Here is a 25870-nt window from a genome sequence, read left to right on the forward strand (position 1 = left end):
AGCCTGAACTCTCTTAGGCAAAGTTTCATGTCATTTCTTTAAAGTCTTCAGGAATAGTTCCCCAGGCTTCTTGAAGGACATTCGAAGCTCTTCTTTGGATGTTGGCTGCTTTTTGTTTTGTTTTGTTCTCTGTCAAAATGATCCCACACTGCTTCAATAATGTTGAGGTCTGAGCTCTGGGGAGGCCAATCCATGACTCACAGTTTCATTGTGTGTTTTTCCATCCAGGTATGCTTTTATTGAATTAACAGTGTGTTTGGGATCATTGCCATATTGAAAAAAGAAGCTGTTGCATAGTGGATGAAAATCTGACTGTACCTTTCTGTGTTCATAATTCCGTCAATTCCATCAAGTCCCCAACAACACTTCCTGAAATATATCCCCAAACCATGATGGAGCCTCAGTGTTTAATGGCTTAATTAACAATTAGATATTCCTCTGAAAACAATCAGGTACAAGGACTGGACTAAAAGTAAGTCCAAAAGCAGCTAATGTCCAAAGAAAAGTTTTGAAAGAACTTTAGAGGTTTTCTCCAAAGCACTATCACTCAATAAAACTTTTTTTTTTTAAAAAGTACAAGAAACTCTGGCTACTTGGAGGCAAAATACACAGAAATTAGGGGTGGCTCAAGACTTTTACCTAGTACAGGGTGGGCCATTTATATGGATACACCATAATAAAATGGGAATGGTTGGTGATATTAAAGTCCTGTTTGTGGCACATTAGTATATGTGAGGGGGCAAACTCCTCAAGATGGGTGGTGACCATGGTGGCCATTTAGAAGTCGGCCATCTTGGATACAACTTTTGTTTTTTCAATAGGAAGAGGGCCATGTGACACATCAAACTTATTGGTAATGTCACAAGAAAAACAATGGTGTGCTTGGTTTCAACGTAACTTTATTCTTTCATGAGTTATTTACAAGTTTCTGACCACTTATAAAATGTGTTCAATGTGCTGCCCATTGTGTTGGATTGTCAATGCAACCCTCTTCTCCCACTCTTCACACACTGATAGCAACACCGCAGGAGAAATGCCGGCACAGGCATCCAGTATCCGTAGTTTCAGGTGCTGCACATCTCGTATCTTCACACCATAGACAATTGCCTTCAGATGACCCCAAAGATAAAAGTCTAAGGGGGTCAGATCGGGAGACCTTGGGGGCCATTCAACTGGCCCACGACGACCAATCCACTTTCCAGGAAACTGTTCATCTAGGAATGCTCGGACCTGGCACCATAACGTGGTGGTGCACCATCTTGCTGGAAAAACTCAGGGAACGTGCCAGCTTCAGTGCATAAAGAGGGAAACACATCATCGTGTAGCAATTGCAAATATCCAGTGGCCTTGAGGTTTCCATTGATGAAGAATGGACCCACTATCGTTGTACCCCATATACCACACCAAACCATCACTTTTGTTGTTCCAACAGTCTTGGAGGGATCCATCCAATGTGGGTTAGTGTCAGACCAATAGCGGTGGTTTTGTTTGTTAACTTCACCATTCACATAAAAGTTTGCCTCATCACTGAACAAAATCTTCTGCGTGAACTGAGGGTCCTGTTCCAATTTTTGTTTTGCCCATTCTGCAAATTCTGTGCGCCGATCTGGGTGATCCTCGTTGAGATGCTGCAGTAGCTGGAGTTTGTAAGGGTGCCATTTGTGAGTAGCTAATATCCGCCGAAGGGATGTTCAACTAATGCCACTCTCCAGTGACATGCGGCGAGTGCTACGCTGTGGGCTGAATGAAGCTAGGACAGCCACTGATGTTTCTTCATTAGTGACAGTTTTCTTGCGTCCACATTTTGGCAAATCCAACACTGAACCAGTTTCATGAAACTTAGCAAGCAGTTTGCTAACTGTAGCATGGGAGATGGGTGCTCTCGTAGGGTGTCTTGCATTGAAATCTGCTGCAATGACCCGGTTACTGCGTTCACCAGATATCAACACAATTTCGATCCACTCCTCACGTGTTAACCTCTTCGACATGTCAATGGCTGTGAACAAGGAGAAACTTGTAAATAACTCATGAAAGAATAAAGTTACGTTGAAACCAAGCACACCATTGTTTTTCTTGTGACATTACCAATAAGTTTGATGTGTCACATGGCCCTCTTCCTATTGAAAAAACAAAAGTTGTATCCAAGATGGCCGACTTCTAAATGGCCACCATGGTCACCACCCATCTTGAGGAGTTTGCCCCCTCACATATACTAATGTGCCACAAACAGGACTTTAATATCACCAACCATTCCCATTTTATTACGGTGTATCCATATAAATGGCCCACCCTGTACTATAGATCCTGGAAACAGGGACAAAACTTGGGTTTGAGAATTAGTACAAATGTGATGCAACTTTTTTATGTGTTATGCAATTTCAATCACGTGTTACTTTTTGGCATGCCAACACTGTCCATCAAATGTAAGAACTAAAATAATAAATTTTCTAATAATAATAATAATAACAATAATAATAATAATAATTATTATTATTATTATTATTATTATTATTATTATTATTATAGTAATCATAAAGTTTGGGTGCATTCACTAATGCACATAATCTGGATCTATTTCAGTCTTTGTGTTGCGCAGGAATGGACACAATGAAATACAACTCCTGCAACCGAACACCAGTCGCACAGCTTGTATCTGGTGTCGGTGTGTGCTGGTCAGAGCCAGCTTGATTTTCTTTGCACCCATTCACTGAGCTGTGAATGCGTAATATTATCAGATCCACACTCGATGACTGGATGATGGGCGTTCTTAGCAGTGATTGTAACTAATATTAGTAAATCAGCCAAGACTTGATTCCTGAACAATAAAGCTTAAAGAACAGTAAAAACTTATATCGCACTGGTCTTAGAGCAGTCAGTGTTTAGTTAGGGTAGTTTTACAGTTGCTTTTTAAGTGACATCAGTACTACACACAGTGGGCTGGATTGGGTGTCGCTCACTCTGATCCTATTGTTTGTGACACTGTCACTCTGCCTGTCCCTGGAATTCAAACCCACCTCTTTGGTCAAAAGCAAAGAGGAGATCATCCTGTTCAGTCAAAAAAGGCTTTAAAATGTTCACCTTTATCTGAAACAAGACATTTGCCTGTGTGTGTTTATTACAGACAGATACTCGGAACTTCTCTGGACTTCCTTTATACCACTGTCCAGGTAAGTTAATATTAAGAAAATAGTAATTTATATTAATTAATGATTAAATAGCAAGTATACTCTAGAAGATTAGTCACTGCATATATAAAATACTGCACAAAACTCTCAGGCTGCCCCTCACTTCTTTATGTTTTTCTATGAAAATGGGAAATAGATCCAATGATATTTTTATTTCTTTAAGTAGCTGTCCAGGCTTCTTTGGGATTCAAAGCCTTTCTTTGGATGTTAGCTACTTTTTGTCCCATGGTTTGCAGATGGCTGGAAATTATCACTCCATAAGATCTGTTGCCACTTTTTCAGGCCAGTTATTGTAGAATTTGGCATACCTCAGCCTTCTTCTCCTTGTTTCCCTTCCTTAAAGAGGGCTTCTTGACAGCCACACTTCCACTGAGATCATTTCAGGACAGTAAACAGATCAACTGAAAGGCCAGATGCATCTCTGTGGGTCCTGTTTCAGGTCTTTCATGGATTTTTTCCTTTTGCTTAAGGACATAACCTGCAGATCCTGTTCATCTGATGTAGATATTTTTGGGGGAATCACCTGGTGTTACCGCTGGCATTTGTCATAGATTCATCTAAAGACAGAAACAAATGATGGCTACTAGCAATAAAGTGCCTAAAGATGCAGTTAAAAATAGGTTCTTTGCTAAATTGTCTTGTCTATGCTTTCTGACTTTCCAGAGAAGTGAAACATTAGATTTTCCTAATAAGTAACAACATAATTTTTAGTAAAAAAAACCCAAAAAACCTTTAAGTTTTTTCTAAAAGATGTGTGTTTTCTTGCTTTTATGACAAATTTTTATCACAAACATCATCTCTTTGTCCTTCTTTACTAGTGGGGTTTTTTTAGTTCTATCCTTCCTTCACGTTCACTGATTATGAGTCAGGTCTTCAGCAGCCACATGGAGCCTTCACTCACCAGTGGATTCAGGGCTGATTTAAATAGACATTATCCCTGCGGTTATGGAGGAACCATACCTGGGTGAGTGTGATGCAGGCTTCATTATGAGACAGTCTTAGAATTTATAATGTAATATATCAAATGTAGTATAATTATATAATTATTTCACCTTCACAGGAGTATCACCAATCAGCGCTGTAACAGCAGTGATGGCAGAAAGAAAAGTCATGTTCGACTTAATGACCAACTGTGAGTAGCTGCTGATTTTATATAAATATTATAATCACAAACTTCCTCTTCCTGTGTTTGTGGTGATACATAATAACAGTGATGGTGTTTTTTGTTTTTTTTTCCAGAATACCAAAACCAACAGACATAAATATAGCGTGAGTACTCTTTCCGTAATGATAAACTGATTTGTTTTTGCACATCATTCGATCCTTTCTTGTCTTTGTGCCTTTCATAGGGAGAAAATGATAAAGATTGCCACCCCAAAAGAGCATCCCTATTCATCGCACATCTCTCGTTTTGCAATGTTCCCATCCTTCCACTCACCAGATGACCCACATACAGGAGTCAGAGCTGCGTCTCAATCTTTCCTCAACCTCAGTATCCCAAATAGTGCACCTGATATCACTCTGTTAAGCAAAACTAAAGGTGGGATATTCTGATAAAAGGGAGTGGTAGAATGGTTAGGTCTTTAAGATGCCTCTTTTTTCACACCTAGGTGCTCCATATAGACTTGAGAGCTTAGAAACACCACTGACAACAAGGAAGAAGGCTGTTGTGTGGACAGGAGAACATGGCTTTTTTGATGTGAGTGATGAGATATCAATGACTTCACAGTTTCACTGACGTTAATCGAAGTATAAAGTGTCTTCCGCCTTCCACCAGCATGCAAAACCAGCAAAAGGAGAGAGCCAGGTTTTCTACCCCACTCCCCCAAAGACGGTGCTGCCCAACCCAAAACTTCGAAACTGGGATTTGACGCTATCGGAGAGGACAAGCAACATCCTGAAAAACTTGGAAAAGACCCTTTGGGTCACTTCCTACCAAATGCAGTACACAGGTAAGAAGTAAAAACACTGGAAAAATAAATCCTTGTGAAACAAAGTATGTCTTGATTCAGTTCATCAGTTTTATCTATCAGGACATGATGAAAAATTTTCCTGTTTTTAACAGGTTCTAAATTATTCACATACAGCACATGAAATATTACACCGTGCAGTTATATATTTAACAAAAGAAATGCCAAAATGCAGAAGCAATGAGGGGAAAAACTAAGTACACCTTGTGATTCAGTATCTGGTCAAGCAACTTTTAGCAACAGTACCTTGAAGATCATTGATCTGATCATTTTTTGTATGACTTTATCAATCTCTCACATCATTGTAGAGGAATCTTGGCCAAGTCTTCTTTACAATGTTGCATCAGTTAATTTGAGATTTTTGAAATTTCATTTATACAAAGCTCTCTTAATGTCATGCCACAGCATTTCAATTAGGTTGAGGTCTGGATAAGCCCAAATCAGCAGCCTTCCACCACTGGGCCCAACAGTTGGTTTGATGTGTTTTTGCTGATATGCTATGTTTGCATTTCTTGTTGTTTGCCAAATGTGGTTTTGTACATTATGGCCAAGCAGCTCCACTTTATTCTTGTGTGTCCAAAGGACATTGTTCCAGAAGTCCTGTGATTTGTTCACATCCAACTTTGAAAAACTAAGGTTTGTTGCCATGCTCTTTTTAGAGAGATGAGGTTTTCATACTTGTTCAATCTTTTCGTTTCTCTAAGATCATTGTTGATGTCTTTTCTCACTGAGAAACACACACCTGAATGCTCCAGACCGGCAAACTGACAGGACTTACAGAGGTTCTCACACTTACTGATGATCAATCAGTGCATTTGATTAGCAGCACCCGGCTAAAACTTTTTCTCTCGAGTCCTTTGGGAGTAGTAATGGTATATTATTCCCCCACTGCATCTGCATTTGTAATGTGTAATGTTCTGTAGTTGATATTGTATTTTGTGCAAGTTAATTATCCAAAATCTGACATTAATGTGAAATCTTGTTTTCAGGATCAGGGCCAGCAAATCCTCTGATGACAGATGATTTCAAGGAAAAAATGACTAACTTTGCTGGGCTTAATTCACACACGTCAGTTCTGGTAAAAGCCATTGCATTTATTATACAGTAGCATTAACAGTCCGGAACACTAATAAGTCTAATTATTTTCCCTGCAGCAAGAAAGGTCGCATCCTGTGTTTGTTCCTTCTAAAGCAAGGCAAGGATGTAGAAAAAGACTGGGGAGCAATGTCAGGAGGAGCAGCTGCAGTCCCACTGCTGCTGAACTCCAAAATACATCTCCAACTCTAAACCAAAGCACTGCCTCGCCTGCTGTGAACCATCCACAAGAGATCACAGCTATGCGTAATGAGGCACCAGATCTGAACCAAATGGGTCATACTCAATCAGAGTGCAGCACTAACTCCACAAAGGCACAGCAGACTGAGCTGTCCCAGGAGGTCTTACGCAAGCAGCAAGCTCAGTGCAAATGCTCTGCGCATAAGGGCAGAAAGAGGGAAAACTGCAAAGTCCAGTTTGACAATGTCATGCAAAGATCCCCATCACCGAGCAACCAAGAGGCTAATGCTGCCCAGATCACAAACACAGAGCAACTCTGGGACCTCTCCAACCGTCTACATCCCCAGGGGGAGATAGAAGTCAACAGAGAGGAAAGCATGTGTGTAAAGGATGTGCCAAGTAACAAAAAACTTTTTAAAGTTGGAAGAAATATACCCAGCTGTAGTCCACTACTTGAAGACAAAGACCAGACGAGCAGGGAATCACATCCCAAATTGTTACCAGGAGCAGAGGACAGAGAGCGGCTGCAGGGCAACTCTAATCCGTGCATCATGCCACGCCCTCCTGTCCTGCCAGGCAGTTCTTCCATTGGGACTGTGGGTAAATCAGGTGCAGCCCTGACCCTATTAGACCTTCAAAATTCATTCAGTAAGTCAGAAGCTCATCGCAAGTCCAACAGCTCCATCACTCATGCTGCTGTGAACCTTAGAGACAACGTAGTCTGTGGGAAAAAACACAACTTCTATGGGATTAACTGCTACTACATCCGTGGATGACCTTCCATCCAGCCACTTTTCCCACTTATCCAATTCAGTATTGCAAGGATGGATAGAGTTGTTCCCAGCTGTCAGAGGAGAAAAGGCACGGTACACCCTGAACAGTTTACCACTCTCACATTTACACCTACAGCCAATTAACCTAACCACATACACGTTTTTGGACTGTGGGAGAAAGCCTGAGGACGGGAAGAGCATACAGACTCCACACAGGAAGGCCCTGTCCAGCTGGTGGATTGAAACCCAGGGCCTTTGTGCTGTTAGGCAACAGTACTAACCACTGCAGCTCCCATATGGCCTTATAAATATAATTTTAATATCTCAGTAAAGCAATAGCAGTTCTAATAACCTGAAACCTGAAAGTAACTTAGTATTAAAATTTAAATGTCTGCATGTATTTAACATTACTTAAGTGTGACTTTTCATAACCAAAGATGCTGTGGACAGTTTTTTAGAGGTGTTTTAACACCTATAGAGTGATTTATTACAGGTTTCAATGTAGGTTATTGTTACATAACACCCACATTAAAGACTTCTTGGCACAACTAAAAATGGACTTTCATGGACTAACCATAAAGAATACAGCCTATTCTGTGCAATCGCTCATATGACTATAGTCACATTTAATGTTTCTCTGTAACTGTATAAGAATGCAATTTGTTTTTTATTTTTCTTTCCGACTCAAGCTAATTAGAATAAACACATTACTGTGAGCACAGTAAGTGTTTCATCCATGTTGGAAGCATTGTTAATTTGCTCTTTAGTTTCACACATTTCATTTGCATTAGAGCTCAGGATTTATTTCACAATACTGGTCTCTTACAAGCTGTAGCTAATTGTATCAAGTAAAATAAAAGCAACAGCCTTCAAAGCTCACTTCAGTGAGTTCAGCCAGCCTGCACAGTGCACACAGAAGCAATTCAGCTGTACCAGATTCATAATGCTGCACAGATGAATACTTTAGTCTTCCCTGTAACCTTTCCAATTTTACAGAGAGAGAGAGAGAAAAATATGAGGCTGATTTTTCCAGCAAATGTAACACAGAGTGCAGCACAGAGCATTGTGCTGCCTGTGTTATGGAATCCAACTCTGTGTATTATAGGTGCCGCAGTAACCTTCCAGCGTGCCACTGTGAAAGGAAAACAAGGCTCTTTTGCACAAAATCTGTTGCAGTCAGGCTGACTTGTGTGAAAGGATTTTTTTCTATGACAGTATGTCCTTGAGGTGCAAGCCTGCAGCCTTCACTGATACAACAGTGTCTCATTCAGACTTTCACTAAAAAAGAATAATGGCTCACAAAGCAAAGTAGACATGCACAGTTTTGCTGTTTAATAATGGAGACAATATCAGTTTGTAGACAGGGTGGAAATCAAAATTATATTGCTTTTATTGAGTTATTCTGTTTCTGTCTGCTGTCATAATTATGCAAGAAGTCTATACTTAAATCACGTGAAATGACTTAAAGGTATAGAAAAAAACACCTATTTACTCAACTGTTGTATGTTTGCATTTTAATCTGTTTGCAGACGCTTTGACTGTTTAACAGCACAGATGTGACTCAGCAGTGTATCCAGTAGGTGGCGGTATATGCTAACTTTTGTCGCTTGAACTTCATCTATCGCTTCTAATAACAGTTATTCAGCCATTTTTGTGATATTTACTAATGTGAATAGTCAAATAAAATAAAATAAAAAAGTTAAATAAAATATTTATCCTCTAAGATCCACTATAACGCATTAATTAACAGGACTGCATGTAAAATATGAAGATAACTTCTACACTGTGTGTCCTTGCGCTTTGGGGACCTCCTCTACACGTCTATGCGTCACGGAAACATGTCAGAGATACAAACGCCGCCCCTTTAAGTTGACGCCGAGCTTTGCTTTGCACTTTAATTGGAGTTGGCCTCAGTCAGTCGCCCCTGTTCTCCCTCCTCCGTACAGCGGTGGAGAGACTGATGCCTTTCAGCGCGGCTGGATGGTGCATGTGTGTACTTGTCATAGTAGAGTAGCCAGGCTGTTCGGTTGGGGCTCTAAATTGACTATCTCTTCTCCGGCTGTGGCCTTTCCTGTAGTTAAACATCTGTTCACCGATCGTGTCCATCTGTAGCTCAAGGTGAGTGTGTTTTCTTTCTCTCTCTCTTGTGCAAGAAAAACTCTTTGGCCTTGTAATTCTCTCTTATGCAATGATGAATCTCAGACCCTCTGGAAGTTATTTGATTGATTCAGCCGAACAAATCAGGTGCATGTGAATTTTTAGTTGTAATGTTCTTCGAAACACTTCAGCAGAGTCATCAAAGTTTAACAACCCATCGATAAAATGGATAAATGTAAAGGCGCTTGACCTTAAATTTATGTCCTATAGAGTTTAACAAGCAACTGGTGTTTTTATTTATTTATTTATTTATTTGAAGGTCTGGACATGAGACAATATAAACAACAATAGATCACTTTGGTCTCCAGACTCTTGAGTCTTCTACAAGTTATAAAAGATGGTCTTTTGTTTCTGTGATAAACCTAATATACAGTAGAGCTCATTAGCCTCACAGGCGACAAGTCATAAGCCAGGACTGTGAATAATGCGCCTTTATGACTGTGTGTATCTCTCATGCTGAGTGGATGTAGGTGTGTGTGATATCCATTTTCAGATTCAATCATGGCTGGAGCTCAGCATCTCATGCTTAACAGATAGTGGTCAAAGCAAACAGGATTATGGAGGATTTTGCTTTGTTTCACATGTAATATTGAATATTTATGGTAGTTATCAGTGCACCCGAGCAGGATTCATAAATCCAGCTGAATAAGAGTGACTTATGGCACAACTTCACAGTGAAAGAAAATGTGACTCAAAGCTGTTTTGTCAGAGATCTATGTGGCTCTTATACAGAGTAATTTTACAGCTAACACAAGGTCCCTCAGTTTTCTAGAGTGCTGTGTAAACAGTGCAACAGAGGAGGCTTTTCAAGTGTTGCTTGAACTGTGTTTGTTCAAACATGTGTGGGGAAGGCCACTCAGAATTTCAGCATAAATGCACGCTGGCATGGGGTGGAACAAAGGAGGTAGATAGTGTGCACGCTGACACAGATTTGTACACAGTTAAGGAGAAAGTCAAGGTTATTCAGTGGAACACTGAGTTTTATTTTTATTTTCTTCTTAGAGATTGGCAATGTTGATTGTTGTGACACTAAATTCCTGAGGGCTTGGTAGATTTCAGTGTATAAACTACTTCTCATTTTTCCGTCACAGCTGTGCTCACTGGGGACTGTGGTTTGTTTGGTGGCCCATCTGTCTTTCCTGCAGCTCCTGAGGTTTTTTGCTCCTATCACACCCAAGTCAGTGATTGCAGTCAAACACAAAGAGACTGTGAGAGAGAAGAATCAATAGAATCTGTGGAATGCAACAGCGAGAAATAAAACAAAAATGCTTTGTGTGGGAAAAACACATATAATCGCAGAGTTTCAAAAAGAAAACGTGGTTAAGGAGGATTTTCTAAATTTATTTTATTTTATTTAACTGGACATTTTGCACAATAGCTAGTATTAGCAGTAAGGCACTGCATTTCATAAGGTGACCTCCAGCTCACAGTAATTTCACTGAATGTTTGAATGGGCCTATAATCTGTCAGATTCTACAGAATTCATTCATTTTGGTGCTGAGTCTTTATATTGCATGGGCTGTTTCCAGTTTTTTAGGTCACCTGCTGTGTGTTGTTGTTCATAGTGTAACATCATATTGCAGAAAATTGCACAGCACCGACGGTCAGGCCAGCACATTGATATTTACCAGTCAATAATTTCCTTGCAATGATCAACAGAACTCAGATAGCTGAGGATGTATAGAGCTATCATTTTCACACACTGGGTTATACAGTGACCTGTGTGAAGTAGTTGTGGCTTTAGGGTGTACATTACAAAAAAAAAAAAAGAAAACTTATTTATAAAAGCCGCTAACCGGCAGGTGAACAATGCAAAAAAAAAGTGTCAACAAAGCAGCTGTTGTGAGTATGCGGCAGGTGTTTTTGCTATTTTTGCAGGGCCTGTAGGCCTACATAAATAATTCAAGTGGTTTCATATTTAAAAATATACATGGGCCGGCACAAGAGAAGCTACTCATCTGCACTGCAGTTTCTGTAGTTTTCAAATTCAACTTAAGGGTATTTTTTTAATTTTCTAAATGATAAAACCCTGCAACAGGCTGATGACTTTTCCTCTTGCCCTATGACAGCTGAGATAGCCTCCAGCCCCCCGACACAACCCTGAATTTGATAGCAGGATAGATGGAAGATCATCACTCCTGCTGTTATGTAATTTGTCCATCTACTTGTTGTCCAAATGAGCAATATCGTTTTTTAATAGCAGCTTGCTACTCTTGTCTTCAGCCTCCTCCAGGCTTCAGAGAGACTGAAAGAAGCTCAAAGGCTGGTTTCATAACTCCCTCACAGACTGCCAGATATCTGCATGAAATTTTAACGAGGGCGGCACTAGGAGATACTTTTTGATAAAAAACAATAAAGCACAGTGAATGTTTTTACCAAACGCCTGCATATAATAGTGGTCATTCTGTGGCATTTAAAACTGATTCGATACCGTCTTTAAGAATGACAGTTTTTATGTAACAGAACAGTTACTTCTGGTTTTCAAGTTCCAATCATATCAACAAGTACCTACATAATAAAGCATGACAGTGTCATTTTAAACAGTCACCTGCCACTTTATTAGTTATACCCTTCTAGTACAGGGTTGGGCCCCCACACCAGAAAATATCCCCCACACCATTACACCACCAGCACCAGCAGCCTCAACTGTTAGTACAAGCCAGGATTCACCCTTGCTTTCATGATGTTTACACCAAATTCTGACCCTACCATTCGAATTCTCACCAGAAATCTAGACTCATCAAACCAGGCAATGTTTTTTCCAGTGTTGCATGGTCTGATAAGTTTTAATTGTTGAGGAGATGCAAATTCTAGTCCTAGTTTCCTGTTCTTAGATGACAGAAGTGGCAGCTGGTATTCCTCTGCTGTAGCCCGTCTGCTTCAGGGCTTAACATGCTGTGCATTTAGAGATGGTCTTCTTCATACCTTTGTTGTAACATTCTTCACTGATCTCCTGCATCATCAAAGCATTTTCACACAGATAACTATCGCTCACTGGGTAGTTTTTCTTTTTTGTATGATTCTCTATAAGCCTTTATGCCATCAACAACCATTCAAAGTCACTTAAATCACTTTTTTCCCCAAATCTACACACATAAATGGCTTATAAGTTACTCCCATGTGAAGGTTAATGAGTACTACAACAGATGTACCCAATAAAGTGGCTGGTTAGTGTGCGTATTTGGTGGTAGTACTCTGTTCTGAGACCACTCCCTATTCAAAATCACTTAAATCACCTTTCTTCCTCATTCTGAACTTCAGGTCTTGTCTTTGTATCAACATGCCTAACTACACCGAGTTGCTGCCATGTGATCTGAGTAATTAGATGTTTGCATTAACGAGTAGTTGAACAGATGTACCTAATAAAGTGGTGAGCTGGTGCATAAGAATCTGTCCCTGCTTATTTTCACAGCTGTAGATAAGAGTTCTGTTAATTTGTAGTTCTCGTTGCTTTGGCCTCACTGGTTGAAAAACCAGGATATTGTGAATTTTAAATAAGTAACATAACACTCCATATATATCATGTCAGTTCATAAACTTTCAGAGGCGGTTCTCAGCAACCATCTTCATAAACAATGATGAATCCAACTCTTTGATTTTGGATTCTTTGGTCCTCTGACTTTTCAGCTTCTTGTTTTATGACCTGGACATGCAGTGATGTTCCAGATTCATCAGAGCTCCAACCATGTATCTTCCTTGTCAGATGTAAATATAACCAGCTAAACATTTTCACAGCTGTATGCTGTGCTTTGTGACACAGTACTGCCTCACACTGCTGCTTTGAGTGACTCGAATTCTTGTTGGCGTGATGTGACAGATTTCAAAATATGATAGTGGTTGAATTAATTCAGTACTGAAATTGGCAGTCTGTTCACATTTTTTAGTCAAGTGAACTTTTTAGATGATTTGGTGTGCAATATCAAGCAAGAAATATATTAAGGTGTGTCTTAGCAACATCGTATGAGGAAAAAAACTTTATTTGGGCACTAAATTAGGTCAAAAGACGATGGCTGAAGTAGAGCATTTTCAAAAACCTGTAGGTGAGATCTGATCTGTCCGCAACTTTAGCAGTACTGACTGCAACTGACGTCTTCCAGAGGATGACTGCAGAGTAACCACAAAGCACGAGCTTGTCAGAGAAGAAAACTCAGTGCTGCTTTCTGTTGGCTCCTCATTCTTTTATCATTTCAGGGATGCCACATTTTGAGTCATCCTCTGGTGCTGTGACAGTTTATATGTTACTAAATCAGGGAGGGACTCACGCTGCAAGCTCATCCGTGCTGTCCTGATGTAGTTCGTGCATGAAGTAAATCTCTCAAAGTGTGGTAACTTCTCTCAGTCAGACACTTAATCTCTGTCTGTTCATAAATGGAAGGTAAAGGAAGACGATGCCATGTCTAAATATATCGTCACTCCAAGGCCTAAGAGGTGGCTTGTGGCAGTGCAGATGTTCATTTTGCTTTTTGTGATTTCTCTATATTAGACCTATTTTTTGGCCCCATGAGAGTCATAACTGCTGTTATCTTTAATTGGGGAAGCAACAGCTGCATCACCTGACAAGCAAGTTGCTACATGATACATCATAAAGAGCTCTCTGGGTCCGGAAATCCAGCCAATCTATGTTTTTTCCCCCTCTCTTATCAGCAAGTGTTGAACCAAGCTGCAGCTATTCTGCTTTCTAATAGGCTGGTGCTGAGTTATGAGGCTGTCTGGCTCCCTCACACTGAGAGTACAACAAAGGAAAGGACCTCTGTCACCCTCAGAGCTGACAAGAGAAAGAGACAGTGAGGGAGTTACGGGGATGTTGGAGTGTAGGTGGTGCACCGAGGTTGTAGCTGATTAACAGGATGCGGTGTAGTAGTTTTGAGAGTGTGACACAGAGCCTGTGACGTGTCAGGCAGTTTTAGGCATGAATGAGAAAGGCGGCTATGTTTCTAGCATGAAAATAACTCTACAAAGCTTTCCTCTTAGGGTAATGAGCAGTGACAGCTTCACACTTCTGCTTCATACTCCTGAAAATGTAAGACTGCAGATAGTGGAGAGGCACTTTAAGCTCAGCACCGTGATCCTTTTTTTTGGAGCAGCTCCCTGTGGCCTTGGCAACCTTTCACCACGACTCCTTAAAGCAGATCAGGAGCAGGCGTGACCGTATGAGCGCCTCTTTCAGGAAAAGGTGTGGCTCACACACAGGGAGATGTGGGCTGGCAAACATTGCCATGGTGGATGGTCAAGAGATGCGAGAATGAATAATATCATTATATTGGGATGAACTAGTTTTGTCTCTGTGTCAGTCCACAATGCTGATGGCTTGTTGGGTGCTCCCATGATAACCTGGGATACTGAGAATAATCAGGTAATATATGAATAAATAAAACAAATAAAAATTTCTGTAGAGCCCTTGATCTGCAGACAATTTAAGAAGAAGGACTGCTTTCGCCCTGTTCACATTTACACTGATTAAGTCTCTTGGGAAGAGATAGATCACATAAGTAAGGTGATTAATTACTGAACCTAAACGTCACAGTCTTTCGTCTTACTGATAAACTGAGGAATTGAGCATGTTCTTGACAATCATTCATCTAAAACTTTAAAGTTGACAGAGTATTTATAATACTTTATTTATCCACTTTAAATTGTTATTGATTTTAATTTTCTTTTTTTTCAAAAGAGACCTAGCCAAACGAGCAGCAGAGCTGGGGACCCAAGTGAGTTTGAGCTCATTTGAATGAGGGCTGGTCTCATTTTGGGGTTCTATTCCACATTGCTAAGCAACAGAGTATGTTGCCCTGTTGCTAGGCATCATCATCTTCATCATGCTACAGTTCAGATAGTGATGACCTACCAGCGATCCGAGGCTGGCTCAAGCATACATCTGTGCTCAAACTCTCATCTTTTAAAAAGCTGCATCGCCGTGTCCCTTATTTTGAATAGTCGTGTTTCCTCATACGTCTCCAGCCATTAGCGCTATTCCTGTGCAGCACATTTCGAAACTAACTGTTCAAAAAGTCATAATGTACACTTAATATACTGTTGGCTCCAGTTTACCCTTGTTGTCTCTTCACCGACTCTCACTTAAGATGGGCTCTAATTGAAAACAAACTTCACCACCAAATGTTCAGTGCTGCTATCTTTATCTTAGCCTAATGATATCTCTGTAGCTAGCCACTGGGTGACAGGTCATACTATCAATTAGTTTAACTTCCTGTCCCTTCAAAAGCTTGCTGGTATCTAAGTTTTCATCTTAGATTTCAACTGAAGACAGGACAGCACAGAAATTATTATTATCATTTTTTAGACATAATTAAGTCATGATATCTTAGCTTTAGATTTAAACATGCTAGCTAGCTTAAATCTGTTCAGCATTTGAAATCCTCCTCTTCATTAATGCCTGAATGCTGTTTGACTGTAGCATCTGGGCAAACAGCTGCACTGCTGACTTTGTTTGCTCTGAAAGAATCTGTATCATTTTCAACTAAAGACATATTTAGACCTGAAATTGCTAAATACATCAGACCTAACAAGCAGACTGCGTGGTCTTCTGCTGTGACGTCTGTGGCCACTGATTTTACAGAGTAAGATGTAAAAGTAATTAAGAAATTTTAAGAAATTTAAATTACTTTGGCAAAGCAGCAGTAACTAAGAAGATCAAAGTAGTGAGATTAGAATTAGAATTTTTGAAGAAGATTTTAGAATTAGGACAGGGAATAAGAAGGTCAGAGCCGCAAAAGAAGGAATCTCCGTATGTGCCTACTCCCTTTCACATCAGTTACGTCAACTTTTGCTCACACTTACACATCTAAAGATAGAAATCTACGCAAAGCGACATGCAAGGATTTAATGGTGATTTAATGGTTCCCAGTGGTGCAACTTTAATGCCTGCACTATTTGGCAATACACCCTTAACGTGTATAAGAGAAACTTTAAAATTTCATATTCTGTTTTCTGTGCAATTGTTCATGCTCTCACTAAGTAATTCTTCCAACTTGAACAGGAAAACTGAAATAGGAGCTGTCACTTCTGCTCTTCTGTTCTGATTGAATCCTATGAAGAACCCAGCCTGCACCTCTAAGCAGTTTTCAACATCACAATCTCTGAAATAGTCTTTCAGATTTGAATTATTTGCTTTTCTCTTCTGCAGTTCCTTATGAAAGCACAGCTTTATGATGTGTTATCATTTCATGAATATTGCAGACTCAAATGTGTGAGAAACCACAGATTGGAGAATAAAGAGAGTTCTCCACCTCATGAAGTGAGATTCATTCAGTGAAGTAAACAAGTGTACTAGTGGGCTGATCTCTCTGAAAAATAAGCATCAACAGTTAAAGGAATGCTTGAATATTAATGCCTTGAATTTTAAGTTAATAGCAGAAATTTTAGCAAGTGTGATGATTCAGTTCAGTGGTAGATGATGTGCATAGTGATGAGAATCAAGAACAGTTTCCAGTTGTTAATCAGAACCAAATTGTTTTGGTTCTTTTGGTTCGTTTGATTCTTTTGAATCCTGCCTTCAAGCTTATGACTTCCTTTCATCAATGATATGTTTTGCACTTGACATCAAACTCAAAGAAGTGAAGCGTCTGTCCATGAGTCACATGCTAGCCTTCTTTACTCTTTTATAAAGTGTTCAGACTGTGCATTGCTTCTGTTAACCAGTGATGGCCTCTTTTGTTCCAAAGAGAAAATTATTCATGAATCAATCAACCCATAAGAAAAATCAATAATGGCATTGGTATCTGTGAAATAATGTCAATATTCCTATCAATATAACTGATCTGTATAATTATTACTATTTATATGCGTCATAACTATGACACTAAAGCCAGCAACAGGTTATTTTCTCAGCATAAAGACTAAAATAGGGGTCGGCATCCTGTTAATTTTAAATTTTATACCAAATCTGTGTATTGGTTTTATAAGCTTTTTTCTTTTTAAATCTGCCATACATTACATCATTCAAATCAAAGAAAAAATGTAGATGTAAAAGTACTTTTGCTTCATTTATGTCAGTTTCTCATTTCCTCTCATTGTTCATCTGTGTTTCAATAAAAAATAAAGCCTAAGTGGCATCATCCCAGTGGGGCAATGTGCTGCTGTAATATGATTACTGTTATTAAGGTGGTAAGTTTCAGATGCAACAAATGAGAGCCCAGTGTGCCTCCTTTATCAGCTTTCATATAAAGGTCTATCTTTCTAAGGAAAATACATAAAAGGGAATAATAGAAATGCATTTTGATGTATGCCTTTAGTTATATCGTCAGAGGGATAAAATTAGAAGAAAGATAAATAAGTGTCTAGTTATTCCCAGATTTTGCATTGTTACCAAAGTGCTTTTAACTGAGAGGGATACGCTCCCGGAAAAAAAAACTGGTGGACCGCAAGGATAAAGTAGCTACTGCAACATCACGTTGGGTGTGTTGTGTTTGCAGAGGCCGTTTATAACCTTTAGGCTGATTGTTTGAGAGCCAAAAAAGACAAGAGAGAGGAGTGATGTTTACCCTTGAACCAGTTCTAAATCAACATTGACTTTCTTCTAATAAGTTCATTTTTTTTGATCCAACCACTCACACAAGAAAAGGATCAGTTTAGATTCAGCCCATGATGAATGAGAGGTCATTAGTTTTATTGAATAAAATTAAAGATTTGTCTTCTGTTGTCCAATTCTGGTAAGTTCATGTGAATTATAGCCTCTGTTTCCTGTTCTTAGATTGAACGAGTCACACCTACTGTGGCCTTCATAGGCAGTGACATCATCAGTGACATCATCAAGGGATTTTCTCGTAGTGAACTGCCGCTCACTGGATATCTTTTCAGAGTGTTCTCTGTGACACCTAGAGATAGTTATGTGGAAAAATCTCAGTGAATCAGCAGGTTGTGAGTTACTCAGACCAGCCACAATGATATCACATTCAAAGGCAATTAAACTGCCATTTTTTTCCTCATTCTGACGCTCAGTTTGAACCTCAGAGGGTCATCTTGATCATGTCTGCAAGCCTAAATGCAGTGAGATGCTGCCGTATGATTGGCTTGTTAGATATTTACGTTAATAACCTGGGGTTGTGATTCCCACTTCAGCAATTTTAAGCACGCTCTTCCTGCTGGTATTTACTGAACTCCAGCAGCGTCTCGCCTCTTCTGAAATGAATCTCACTCTAAAGTTCACTTCTGAGATGAGGGAGTCTTTCCCCACCCTGTTACATCTGAATTACTGTGATGCATCAGCAGCTAATATGAGCTTAAGTGCTATCATTTTTGCAAACATGACTCTATTTCCTAACAAAGCTGCTCTGTGGGGGTTTACCCACGAGTCTTTTATTCTGGTGAGTCACATCCTAATGATGCCTAAAAGCCTGCTATGCATGTCATCCTCATTGGCAGACTCTGGATTTAGTGAAAGGACAGAGGAACATCTGCAACTTGAACTGCAGATGAGTTGCAATAAAGGGCTTTCAGCTTCTGTCAATGTGGTTAGTGCAGCTTAGAGGGACATTAAACCATGTATAACTTAATTTGAAACCTATTGCTGACCAAGGATTTGTTGACAATTCTCTGGTACGCCTTAAATTAAAAAAAGGGAGAGAGAATGGGCTTCATAACAGTGCACAAGGGCTTTGAAAGGCTGACGTCTCAACAGCTTGGGAGGTGTGCTTTATCAAGCACTTGCTGACATTTATGATTATTTTGTGTTATTAATCACACGATTAATTGTGATATGAATGTGCTTGCCTTTGAGCATCTTTGTGTGTTATGCAGCTGATACGAGTCCAAACTTTTCCAAGCTTTTATTAATTAGTTTTAGCTCATCGTGTGTGTGTTCGTTGCCTCACTTTGTCTTTTGTGATAGTTCCCATATTGTAGAAAGATACAAAAAACAATTACACGATAAAACATTTTTCATATTTTTTGGCATTTCGTAGCCTAAACAGTTACTCAGATTCATAAATGATGAAAAGAAATTGCTGGCTGCAGGCTAAGCTATGCCACCCCCCCACCCCCCGTCTATTTTTCTTTCCTTTCTGCTCTGCACTTCTATGTCACCATCCTGTAACGGGCAAAAACACCCCCATATCACAGTAAGACAAGACTAGTCTGTGAGTGAGAAAACCAGGACAGCCAGTAAAGGTCATAAGACATCTGTCTCACTGAAGTGTTATGCTAATTTGTCATTACAGAACAACTGTGGGAATCACCCACCCATACTGAAATATTCAATAGATGTTAGTCACCTCTTCATTTAGCCTTTTGTGTTTGAGGATTTTTTTAAACATTATCATGTAAACCACTAAAGAGTCGCAGTGAGGCTGTACACGACTGCTTATATCATTCTATAAATCAATGAACTTCTGGTAGGCTCACTTTACCTTTACTGTCTTGTAGACCTGTAATAACCCTACATCCTCAGATACAGCTCTATATGTTTTTTAGCTTTATTAGTTTATTATTATTAGTCACACTATCTGTAATGTTTTCATATAGAAAAATGAAATGATTAGTGTGACATTAATATTGGTGAATATTTCACTTGTAATATTGGAGAATATACTGTGTAATATATAAAAAACTTAAAAAAAATCCTATTAAAATTAATATAATGGAAATATTTATTTTTATTCTTTTCAGCTTGTCAATAAAGGGATGTTGCTGTGATGTACATAATATACATGTAAGATGTTAGGGGTGCTGATTTTCTTCATACTGATATTTTATTTAAATCAGCTGCATCAATGGTAATAATTCTTCTTAAAGGTAATTTTCATTTTGCTTGCAAAAGGTTAGCATCTTGTCTCCCACAAACAAAAACTACCTGGCTGCCTGACAATATGTTTTTTTGACTATCTTAAAAGTTTTCTACAATATTTTAAATCAAGCTTTCTATAATATTTTTTACTTCATACATCCATTTTCTCTACTTATTCATTTCAGAATTGCGGTTGAGATGGAGCTTATCCCGACTGTCATAGAGTGAGATCCAGGTCTCTTGCAGGGCTGACTCAGAGAGATAGACAGTCGTTCATTCTTACTGCCAATTTAGAATCGCAATTAAAATAACATGAATGTCTTGGACTGTAAAGAAGCCAGAGCACCCAGAGAGAGCCCAGAGACACGAGAAAAACATGCAAATTCCACAAGAAAGGCCCCAGTCTGGATTCAAAACTAGAAACTTCTAGCTGTGAGGCAGTGGTCCTAACCACCGTCCTGCCATAGTAGAGCCTTTTCCTTTTTTCTTTTTTTTTAACGAACTATAAGCCAATATAAGTCTGTAACAAGCCATCAATTCTTTTAAAAGTTTTATACTTAGGTATTAAATAATCTGACCACTCTAATCCTCAGCAGTTTGATTGAATTCTCTAATGTCAAAATCAAAATTTGTAATTGTGTTAAACGCTGTAATTACAATTGTTATCCTGAATTAGACATCAGGAACATCAGCACATAGAAGCACATAGTAGAACCACAATACTTTTGTACTACCAGAGTCTTTGCTTTGTACCAGGTTTATCCTTGGGCCTCAATGATTTTGATGTGTACCTGGAAGATCATAAATAATTCTTTCTGCGCAATCAGGCTGAGCATCCAAGTTTATAACTTAACAGCCGTATTCTTCTCCATATTAGGATGGCATGGGGGTGCAGTGGTTGCACAGTTGGCTTCCATGAAGGTCCCAGGTTCAGATTCAATCTGGGTGCTTCCTGTGTGCAGCTTGTATCTTCTCCCTGTGTCAGCTAGGGTTCTCTCTGGGAACTCTGGTGTCCTCCCACAGTCCTAAAACATGAATAGGGTGAGTTTAATAGGCGATTCTAAATTGGCTGTAGGTGTGAATGTGAGAATTAGCCCTGCAGCAGATGGATGACCTGTTATATGACAGCTGGAATATGCTTCGGAGTGGCCAACATGCTCTGCCATCCTCTTTGTAGCCAGGCCCTGGTTCTTTTGTTTTTTATGGATTTCTGTTTTTTTCATTAATCAAGTGTCTACTAGAGAACAATTCTGAGTTTTAATTAAAGAAGGCATATTTTAACAGTTATATTTTTGAATTAATGGAAGTGTCACACATCCCCAGAAGGTATATTTTAAGTTTTAGCTCAAACTACCTCAGAGCTCTGTATATGTCGCAACTTCACTGCTAGCAGCTTAAATTCAGTTAAGCGGTTGCTACCCACACTCCTCACAGTATGAGGGCTTTGAGGAACAGATAGCAACTTGCTCTCTGAGGGGTAATTTTACATGTAAGTAAAGCTAAAATGACTGCACAGCCATTGTCTCGAAGGTCTGTGTGCGGTGATTTTGTCACACAGCACCAGGATTACGATTCTGACAGCGCAGACCAGCATCTTGGGCCTCCTTAGTGTGACTGTCTCAGTGACGGTCAGCTGCTCTGGCAAGAGAAGCTGACTGAAAAATATGTAAATGAGAACAATTTTACTGTGAACTTGGCTGTTAAAAAACAGCATATGTGAGCATGGAGAGTAAAAGAGGAGCAAACTGATGTAAACAGCTGACAAAAAGCCAGCTGAGTCCAACTTGCACTGAGCACAGAATCACAGTAACCCACAGCCCTTTCTTTTTTTAATTGGGTTCAAATCTGCCTTAAAATTGATACTGTTTCTGATTGTTCTTCAATTTTGGCCTTACTCTAACACTGTTTTCTTCCAAGCTAATACATTTTTACCACAGTCACAGTGTATTGTATGTCCTAATGTTATAATTTAGCAAGTGTCCTTCACTGAAAATGGGTAATTATTGGAGCTCTAGCATCTAACACTGCTGCCATGCAGATGAAAGGCTGAGAAGTGGTGTTGTATAAGATGAAAGGCTTCCATGAAGGCAGACAGTGTTACAGACCTGTGCATAGCTGCTGTGATCAGTGGAAAGTGGATGAATAATCAGTGAAGATAAGGATAAACTGGCTGGATAAACACACAGATAAGAAGATAACATTTAATTTGTTATAAATGACGTCTGTCTATAGATTCATTTCTTTCTGTGGAGATTTCAGTAACACCATACAGCAATAATTTAGATACAAAATTTCACAAGCTACATACTGCCCTGCTGTTGGATACATGTATTTGTCTGTCTAGCCACTTTGATCCATTATTGTGGCTGCATTTTGGACACCTTGCTTTGTCAGTGTAAACCACAGCCTGTGGTCTGGAGACAGACGGGTGGTGTAGACCTGCAGGTTTCAGATGACCACTCCTTTGTCTGTCCAACACACGCGGCTGTAGCCATCACGCTGCACAAAGCTTGCAAATGCAGAGCAGGTAATGCAATTAACCTTGCTGCTGCTTCATATTTAGCACGGAGATGTGGGATGTCTTATTAAATGCAAGAGGCCATTGGTTTTTAACTGAAATTTGTAATTATTTATAGATGTTTTTTCTCTTGCAGTCTGACTACAACTGCAAGAGGAACCAATCATTGTGCTTTTTATATTTTTGCAACATGTTTATTTTGCATTACATATAGTTTGGAGCTAAAGCAGTTCCATAATTAATGTGTGGTTAAATTTACAGTAAACAAATCAACAACACAGCATTTAAGACAATGTCAGGATTTGGTTTTATAATATCCTAATCCCAAATACTGTGGGATTTTAGGATGTTTGGAGAAAACATGCAGATGCCACTTACTGGAAAAAGTACTGTGAAAGACATAATCAGCTCTAACACTAAAATGGGCGTCCTGCATTTCAGACAGAATCTCACAGATGATCACTTAATACAGAAATGAACTCAAGCCAAATGGTCCTAAAAGTCAGTACTGCTGTGCATCTTCAGAGAAGCTAATGACCTGCTGCTTTATGTAGAGTTTGCACAAACACTCAGTGTGCATGGGTTGTTAATCAGCCTTCCATACTATGACAAAGTGCCACTCACATTGCATTAGCAAAATGTGGCTTTATGTGTTGATGTGGTACACCAGGCACATAATGTTAATTAGACTGCGTGTTGTGTGTATTTCCTAAAAAGGTCCAATTATTTTTACACTCAGTTGAAAGATGGTATTATATTTCGCTGATGTTCTCACATCTGACGGCGTCTTCACATGTGACTCTTGTCTTTTCATTTCCCCATCAGCGTGAAGTTATATCATCCCCCATTCAGTGTCATTTACTCAGATAATGAAACACAGGTTGAAATCCCACCTTAAAAGGACATGATACTGAGTCTCAACAGGTATATTCAGGTAGAAATTCAGCTTGATTTGAATTTTAGCTTAACTTCAATTACAATAGTAACTTTGATTGTCACTTCAATCAGGAGCACTATTGAAAAGGAGATTAATACACTCACTGGACACTTTATTAGGTCCACTTTGCTAATACAAGGTCTAGTAAAAGATTCAACAAGGCAATGACATGTTAGCATATTGTATTTGCTCCAGATTTGTCAACTGCAAATCCACCACATCCAAAAAGGTTATCTATTGAACTGAGATTTGGTGACTGTGGAGCCTATTTGAGTACAGTGAACTCATTGTCATGTTCAAGAAATCAGTTTGAGATCATTTGATTTTTGTAAGATTTCTGGAAGGAGGCATCAAAAGATGTGGTCTGTGGTAATAAAATGCAATAAAAACACACAGTTAATACAAAGGGGCCCAAAGTGTGCTGATAAAATAGCCACTATAACATCAGCCTGAACTGATACAAGGTAGGATGGATTTGTGTCTCATTTGTGTTTATGACAAATTTTAATCCTATACCATCCAAATGTCACATCATAATTAAAAGACCAGGTAAAATTTGTCTAATCATCCACTGTCTAATTTTGGTGAGCCCATTCAAGATCTAGTCTCAGTTCCCTGTCCTAAGCTGACAGGAGTGGCACCTCGTGTGGTTGTCTGCTGCTGTAGCACATCTGCTTGGTTCGATGTGTTGTGCACTCAGAGATGCTCGTCTGCATATCTTGGTTGTAACAAGGGGTTATTTGAGTTGCCTTCCTATCAGCCTGAAGCGGTCTATCTATTCTCTGGCATCATCAAGGTATTTTCACCCAAAGAACTGCTGCTCACTGGATATTTTTTCTTTTTTACTCTATTCTCTGTAAATCCTAGAGATGGTTTTGGAGTAAAATCCCAGTGTTGACAACCATGTCATGCTCAAAGTCACTTAAATCACCTTTCTTCCTTATTCTGAATCTCAGTTTAAACAATCTACATGCCTAAATGCACTGAGTTGGTCCAATGTGATGGCTGGCTAATAGTTACTTGCCTGTGTGTTCGTTAATGAACACGTTAACAGATACCTAATAAAGTGGTTGGTGAGTCTATATACTTGGTGGTAGTGCTCTGTTCTGGGACCTCCTTGTCATTCTACCACCAATACACCCCACACCCCCCTCACCCACCATATACCTCAGAGTACTTGTTAATAACTGATCAAGTCAGACACAGGATGAGTCAGAGGAGCTGGGTGGAGGTGGGTTGCAAATCAGCTTGTAGATGCAGAGCAGTGATAGAGATGCTAAAACAGCTTAAACAGCATATACAACATGAGATTTGCCAGTTTCATGGTTAGACAGTAGCTCTGTGCTTTCAATAAGTAAATCTCAATACGTTGCTCTACACTGTAAGTGTTCTTCAAGCAGAGGATTTGGATTTGTGTGGCCGTTAAATGCTGAAATAGTGCGATATGAATAATTTAAATCTGTGGTCTCTTCATCTGCAGTCCAATTTAGATCCTCTTGTCCTGTCAGTCATCTTTGTTTGCTGATGTTGCGAAACTTTGAGTAGCTTTTGGAGATGGAAAAACTGATCACTCTAAATAGCCTAATGTATTTTTCAGTGGGATCTAAAAGGCTCGTAAAGTATTCAAACCATCTCCGCCCCCCTCTCCCCGACCTCTTCTCCACTCCTTCTTCTCTTAGAGTAATGTTCTTTGTACACCAGCTGTAGCCTGGACCCGGCAAACCTGCAGCAAGATGAGCTCGGAGGATCGCGGCTCAGCCATGTCACAGAAGATCTCCTCCCTGTCACGCAGCAACAGCAGCTCTTCATCCAAACATGACAGCCGACAGGTAACACTCGCGTTATACTTACAGACATTATGGGGATTTTTTTTTCCCCCATAATGAAGATTTAATTGAAAAAGTTGTAACTGCCAGTCCTCAGATATTTTTCTCTGCCTCCTAGGAATTATAATACAATAGTAGATCTAGCTACGTTTTGTTTTATAGATGTCATGCAGCAAAAACTAAAAGCTGCCTAAAAGAAGGCGTTTTTTCATTAGGATTTTCCTACCCCTTCCTCACTATAAAACCAGGGTATTTCTACAAATGTGGAAGATATTGGAGTGCTCTGAATTACTAAACCGCAACAATATCCTCCAAAGTAATTCTCTGACACACCACATAAAGAAGATGCTGGCACCATGAACAAACTCGAGCGTTTATCTGCAGGCTGTCGACTCATTAATTTTTCATTACCAAAAACAGCCTTTTCCTTTTGGAAATGAAAGTAATAAAGTCCTACTCTAGTACTGTCCACAGGACAAACAGACACTTAAGGC

The 25870-nt window shown here is 39.4% G+C and overlaps 2 protein-coding genes across 5 annotated transcripts in view; both read left to right on the forward strand.

Moving 5' to 3' along the window:
- Positions 1–8844, forward strand: part of spmip4 (sperm microtubule inner protein 4) — a 33696-nt gene extending 24852 nt beyond the window's left edge. The window contains exons 4-12 of the mRNA XM_019365008.2: positions 3122–3167; positions 4004–4149; positions 4246–4317; positions 4425–4454; positions 4535–4725; positions 4796–4884; positions 4963–5137; positions 6145–6233; positions 6310–8844. Coding sequence (XP_019220553.1) covers positions 4046–4149; positions 4246–4317; positions 4425–4454; positions 4535–4725; positions 4796–4884; positions 4963–5137; positions 6145–6233; positions 6310–7206 — 1647 coding nt within the window. The 5' untranslated portion in view covers positions 3122–3167; positions 4004–4045 and the 3' untranslated portion in view covers positions 7207–8844. The remainder of the gene's footprint in view (positions 1–3121; positions 3168–4003; positions 4150–4245; positions 4318–4424; positions 4455–4534; positions 4726–4795; positions 4885–4962; positions 5138–6144; positions 6234–6309) is intronic.
- A 240-nt stretch (positions 8845–9084) lies between these two features.
- osbpl3b (oxysterol binding protein-like 3b) overlaps positions 9085–25870 on the forward strand; it is a 34818-nt gene continuing 18032 nt past the window's right edge. For 3 of the 4 annotated variants that reach the window (XM_005472437.4, XM_005472439.4, XM_005472440.4), the window contains exons 1-2: positions 9086–9321; positions 25230–25379. In XM_005472437.4, coding sequence (XP_005472494.1) covers positions 25284–25379 — 96 coding nt within the window. In that variant the 5' untranslated portion in view covers positions 9086–9321; positions 25230–25283. Of the gene's footprint in view, positions 9322–25229; positions 25380–25870 lie in introns of all 4 variants that reach the window. The other variant, XM_005472438.4, reaches the window with a different exon arrangement.

The sequence above is a fragment of the Oreochromis niloticus genome, linkage group LG11 (genome assembly GCF_001858045.2).
Source record: "Oreochromis niloticus isolate F11D_XX linkage group LG11, O_niloticus_UMD_NMBU, whole genome shotgun sequence".
Lineage (NCBI taxonomy): Eukaryota > Metazoa > Chordata > Actinopteri > Cichliformes > Cichlidae > Oreochromis > Oreochromis niloticus.